Source organism: Cannabis sativa, chromosome 3 (genome assembly GCF_029168945.1).
Source record: "Cannabis sativa cultivar Pink pepper isolate KNU-18-1 chromosome 3, ASM2916894v1, whole genome shotgun sequence".
In the NCBI taxonomy this organism is placed as follows: Eukaryota; Viridiplantae; Streptophyta; class Magnoliopsida; order Rosales; family Cannabaceae; genus Cannabis; species Cannabis sativa.
The window spans coordinates 7080808-7087189 of NC_083603.1; the positions used below are offsets into that span (position 1 = coordinate 7080808).

At 34.1% G+C, this 6382-nt stretch overlaps 1 protein-coding gene across 1 annotated transcript; it reads right to left on the reverse strand.

Moving 5' to 3' along the window:
• Positions 1-2122: 2122 nt before the first annotated feature.
• Positions 2123-3530, reverse strand: LOC133035593 (uncharacterized). The gene is made up of 5 exons (XM_061111595.1): positions 3191-3530; positions 2766-2939; positions 2588-2689; positions 2321-2492; positions 2123-2235 (listed from the first exon to the last, which is right to left on the reverse strand). The coding sequence occupies exons 1-5, from the start codon at positions 3352-3354 to the stop codon at positions 2140-2142; spliced, it is 708 nt and encodes a 235-aa protein (XP_060967578.1). The 5' UTR covers positions 3355-3530; the 3' UTR covers positions 2123-2139.
• Between the last annotated feature and the right edge of the window lie 2852 nt (positions 3531-6382).

The window sequence follows — 6382 nt, forward strand, 5'->3', positions numbered from 1 at the left end:
GAATTTTCGTAACACTAATGACAATCTTCAAGAGACCTCAAATGATGATCCTCAAGACACATCGAAGGACGATCATCAAGGCAAACCTATTGAAGGCAGTGCTAGAGGAAAAAACACTCTCAATGAGTTAGATCTCATGGTCGTCATGGCCAAAAGTTCCAGTTAATTGAAAGTAGGCTATCTCGTTAGGATCAGCTCAACGAGATACTTCTTGGAAAGATGATAAGAATGGAGGTTGTGATGATAGCACTGACCAAAGGAATCCCTAATGTGCAAACGCCTCCAACAACTGATGCTCCCTGAAGAGTTGATGCAAAAGATCTTGAAACCTCAAATCAAGGTAACTGATGATATGAAGAAGGTGGATTTGACATCAAGATTAACCACATGATCCTTACTATGGAGAGATCTCCAATGCAAAAAGGCAGATTCTTTGACTAATGTCTTGACAAGAGCTCAAGGATTCATAAACTTAGAAGAAGCTTATACTTAAGCCTATGGAGTACTTTTAGCACCTTCTAAAAACATACCAGCAACTCAAACTTTGTAGATGACTACTCTATCAATTTTGGCCTCCAAAAACTGCCTTTATAACTCCTACTGTTTATGGACTAAGTGCTTTCGCGCAGCCAGTTGTACAGATTAGTTTTTCCAAATTTAGAGCGGTACAAACTAGATTTAGAGTGGTACAAACCGAATTCAGTGCCGCTCCCAGACAAACGAACTAAAAAGTGGAAGCTCTAGAGTCCAAGTTAAGCCACTTCCGGAGCAAGAGGAATTCTAAGGGTCCAGGTTGGAACAATTCAGCGAAGAAAGGAAAGACTCAATAGTCCAGACACTTCGAGTATACAAGCCTTGTAGATACTTAAGAGAATGATAAAATAATTTAACCTAGTGTATACACAAAAGACGATATATATATATCTGTATATATATGTGTGTATGTAAATATAGTGCTATAAATAAATCTAAGGTGATGGTGGTATTATTGTGTGGGTAGCAAAATTAATAATAGTAACTGATTCTCATGTTAGACTTGTTTGTAGAAGTAGTACGATAACTATGGGCTACGTGTAGTGGTGTGTTTTGGTGAATTTAATTTCTAAGGTTATCATAATAATATAATTTATTTGTTAAAATATAAAATATATATTTTTATATATTTTGTGAATGTAAAAAATATTTTATATATGAAAGTTATCTCAAATTTAGAACGTCTTTTAAGAAATGCGTTGGGTTAGATTACATAGAGTTAGAGTGTGCCCAACTTATAACTAATCCATAATTAAATGGCCTATTACTTTTAAGCACAATGAATCATAATCTACTCTTTACATAACATTTTATTACAAAAAAATGAGTTAGGTGGCCAAGTTGAATAATTTGGCCCATATTTTATGCACTCATATTGCTAACTATTTTTGAAAAATAATTTCAAATCTAAACTAGAAAAGCTAAGCAAAAAGTTAAAAGTAAAAATTTTAAGGCTTGATTAGTTGCACTACTACAAGGAAAGGCCTTTTATCCCGGTTTTTAAGGCTTTTTATTCCGGTTTTCGCTAATATAAAAACCGGGATGTATGCCAATGGGATAAAAAGTATTTAAAAAACCGGGATAAAAGGGGTACTTTTTATCCCGGTTTTTTATCCCGGTTTTTTAGAAAAACCCGTGATAAAAAGTACCCCTTTTATCCCGGTTTTTAGAGAAAAGTGGGATAAAAGGGTACTTTTGATCCCACTTTTGATGAAAAAAGTGGGATAAAATGTACCCTTTTATCCCACTTTTTATGAAAAAACTGGGATAAAAAGGTGCATTGTATCCCACTTTTTTTTTTATATATAAAATTTAAAAGTGACCTTTAATTTGAAATGTATAGATTTTTTTATTTTTCTTCTTTTAATTTTATTACATTTCATTTCATTTATTTTTTTTCAATAATAATAAATATAATTTTTATTTTTATAATTATATAGCGTATGTATAAAAAAAACTTAATTTAAAATAAATGATTAATATCATTTTTAATAACAACAATAATAATTTGTAAGTTCAATTCTAAATAACACTTTACATATTATGTATAAATCTCTAAATTGAATACTACACATTGTCTAAGAAAATACAATAAAAGACTACTAGTTAATTTTTATATATCAAGGGAAGCAATTGACTTAACCACTGTTGTCGAAGCGGTAAGAGATGATCGTCCTCAGAATATTGGGATAGGCCGCCAAACTGTCAATTTAAAAAAAATAAAACTAATTAAGAAGATAATACTTTTATATGTTTGTATTTATAGTAAAGATGAGTATATACTTACTTTTGCTTTTATGGCTTCAATGGGATTTGAATGTTGAAGCATATCACGAATGTAAGTTAGTACATAGTAACCACATTCGTAATTGTATGGTTGCTTTGGACAAGCAAAGGTCCATATCTCCGGTCCATTTTTGCCAAATACAATAGCATTTGAACTAATATTTGCATATGCACTGTTAAAGACATTAAAAAAAATTATAATTTAAGCTTTTAGAATTTATTAATTGATGATTATATTAGAATGAATAACTTAAAGTTCTAAACTTACGCCTTTATCATCTGAGCAATGTCTGACGGGATTTTAGATTTAAGCGGGTTTAAGAATACAACTCTTCCCGATGTCATTGCTATAATCAACATCCAATGCTTGCTGAAAAAAGTAACAATGTTATATTAATATAAAAATAAATATCATAGGAAAAGTGAAAGAGATGTGTGATTCTTACCCTATGTTCCATGGTATAAAATAGTATTGTCCTACATGAGTCATAGTGTTTAACCAAATTGATAATTGATTGATGGCTATCACCTTGTCCTGCTCATTGTTATAACTAAGAAGCTCGACATCATAAAACTTGTATAACTCTTTTTGTCTTTGATTTAAATTTTCCCAAATGCATCTGTTTAAAAAGAAAAAAAAAAATCAAATAGAGTCCTAAAAAAATGGGCAGAGTTTCCCTTATTTCCATAACATTCCCGAAATTTTTTTAAGTGCATAGCAATACAACAAATGGGTAGAATTTTTCCTTATTTCTCCACACAGTCAATCAAACCCAGAACCTACTTCCCTACGGATGAATATCTAAGATATTCAAACTCCACTAACATAATATATGACTATATGATATATTAATCAAAGTTAATGAAATACCTTAGTCCAAATAGCATAGCTGAACCCGTAAGTTCATCTTGGGTGGCCACTTGTATCACATCTTCGGAAGTTATGTAGATGTGAACTCGGTAGAATAAGGATGGGTTAACAGGAACCCTCACAAAATCATTTTTACCTTTTACTCTCATATATTCCAAGAACATGGCCTGAAGAGAAATATGAGTCTTGTCAAGTACCTCTGCAATGAATTTCTCATAAGATTTAGTGGAATCAAGATGTTCCACTATCTTCTCTTTTCCTTTACATTTCTCTTTCCCCTTCGAGTTGTTTGAACTATGAAGCTTCTTAATTAGAGAACCCTACATAATTACAAGTAAAATTGTAATACAATTCATATATAATTTAACATTAATGTAAATACAAGTAAATCATTCCATACCTCTTCAATCAAAATCAATTCCCTAGGCCAAGTAACCAATTTGTTACATGCATCATAAACATAGCATATTGCACCTCTTGGATATGGGATTTCAGCTTCCCCTTGAATAACTTGTGTGATTTGAACCCGTGCATAATCATTTGTAATTATGTCACCATGATATGAAAAGTAACCAACCGCCTCAATTATGACACCCTCAGCCACAACATTGTCAATGTTATCCGAACATAATTTTACACTTTGACTTACATCCTCATAGTCCATTGGTTATTGGTGTTCATAGTTGCCACTCGGTTCTTGGTGTTCATAGTTGCCACTCGGTTCTTGGTCTTCATTTTCCAAGGGTTGTTCTTGTTCTTCATAGATGTCGGTCGGTTCTTGGTCTTCATTTGCCAAGGGTTGTTCTTGTTCTTCATAGATGTCGGTCGGTTCTTGGTCTTCATGTCGCTGTTCATTTCTATATTCATTGTCTAAGGCTTGAAGCTCTTCTGTTTGTGCATTTTTTTTCTGCTTTTAGCCTTTCAATTTCAGCTTTTAATCTTTTGATTTCAGCGACATGTTCACTATCGACATTGACCTCAACTCTTTTCTTTCTTTGAGTTCTACCAAACACGGTAGAAATCTTGGCAAATGACCTGCAACATAATGTACCAACTTAGTTAGACTCTAAAATATATATAAAAAAAAAGAAGAAGTAATATGACTCAATTAAAGAAACATCATACCCAGCAGCTCTAACACGACCTGGGTGCTCAGGTGTGCCTAAAGCTTGCGTTAAGATATCATTCCGACCCTTAGCTTCGATTTCACCAATACTAACTTTCTCTTTTAATTCATTCTATGAAACAAACCAATGACAAAGTTAGTAACAAAAATAAATGTTATTGTTTTTTCTTACCATAATTGACATACTTACTATTTTCTGCTCAATTTCCTTGTCATATTCTGCGATCAAAATATTGTTCTTTGTCCGTGCTCTCATCCAGAGTTGGTATCTCTCAACATTGTCAACACCGAGTTCTTTTTTCAATATATAAAAACTAGATTAAATTCTATTGGCGTGATTAAAATTTAACATTGTAAAAGAAGTGATACAAGCTACTTACCAAATCTTGTTCGACGTTGGGCATGCCTCTACGAGATGAACGATGATGAGATAGATTCATCCTGGCTCTAGCGACTTGCGCTTCACTCAAAGCCTACACAATATAATCAAAATTAGAAACAATTTCATAAAATAAACTATCAACAAAGATTACTAAGTGGAATTGTACCAGAAATTCAGGGGTAAGACGAGTTAGAACAAATTCATTCCAGTCTTTATTGTTAACTATGTCATCATGCAATGAATTCAATTTCTTCATTTCTAATTCTTTCCCACACAATTGATTAAAGAATATGCAAACCTTTGTCAAAGTTTGTCGAACTTTTTTAGGTAAGACTGATCGAATGGCAATTGGAAGTAATTGTTGCATTAACGTGTGACAATCATGCGATTTCATACCCATTAATTTTAATTCTTCCATACACACTAAGTTTCGAACGTTAGATGAATACCCATCAGGCACTTTCATCTTTGCAAATGAGTTGCATACGGCTTGTTTCTCTTCTTTAGACAATGTGAAAGCTGCAGGAGGTAAATATGTACGTTTGCCTTTATCCACAAAAGCAACCGTGTCTTATACCCAACTCAACAAGGTCTAAACGACTAGACAAACCATCTTTACTTTTACCAGGGATGTCAAGTAACGTACCGACAATGCTTTCACACACATTCTTTTCTATGTGCATGACATCCAAACAATGTCTAACAAGTAAATCTTTCCAGTATGGAAGACGGAAGAAAATCGATTTTCTTTGAAAACATCCATTGGGGTTTCTCTTTTTCTTGCCCTTTCCATACTTGAAATCTATTTTCTCAACTTCTTCAAGAATTTGTCGCCCTGAAAGTGGCAAAGGTGCAACTTCTCGTTCTACAGTACCGTCAAATGCTTGTTTTTTATTTCTGTCAGGGTGACTTAGGGGCAAATATCGTCTATGGCCCATGTAACACATTTTGCGTCCATTTGACAACCGACGAGCTCGTGTATTGGTACAACAAATAGGACAACCTTCATAGCCTTTTGTGCTCAACCCTGATAGATTACTATACGCAGGGAAATCACTAATACCCACAACAAGACAAATTTCTTCAACTTAAAAACTTCTTTCTTAAAACCATCGTATGCATCAACACCATCTTCGTACAACTCTTTCAAGTCATCAACTAATGGTGCCAAATAAACATCGATATCATGTCCCGGCTGTTTAGGCCCTGAAATCATTAGCGATAACATCGTAAATTTCCTTTTCATCACCAACCAAGGAGGAAGGTTGTACATAACAAGAAACACAGGCCATGAACTATGTCGGCTGCTAAGAGATCTATGTGGATTTACTCCATCGGCTGATAGACCAAGCCGTAGATGTCTTGGTTCAGCTGTGAAGTCTGGATTCAAATAATTTACTTTTTTCCAAGCCTGTGAATCAGCAGGATGTCGGAGTTTACCGTCTTTCACTCGCCTTTTCTCGTGCCATAATAAGTTTTCGGCGGCTTCGCACTTCGATAGAACCGCTTCGCCGGAATTAAAGGCATGTACCACAAGACTTTCTCTGGAATAAGTTTTCGGATCTCCTTACTCTTGTTCGGCTTGTACCGTGGCAAACCACATTCCGGACAAGTGTCCATGTGGGCATGCTCTTTACGATATAAAATGCAATCATTTGGACATGCATGAATCTTCTCATACTTC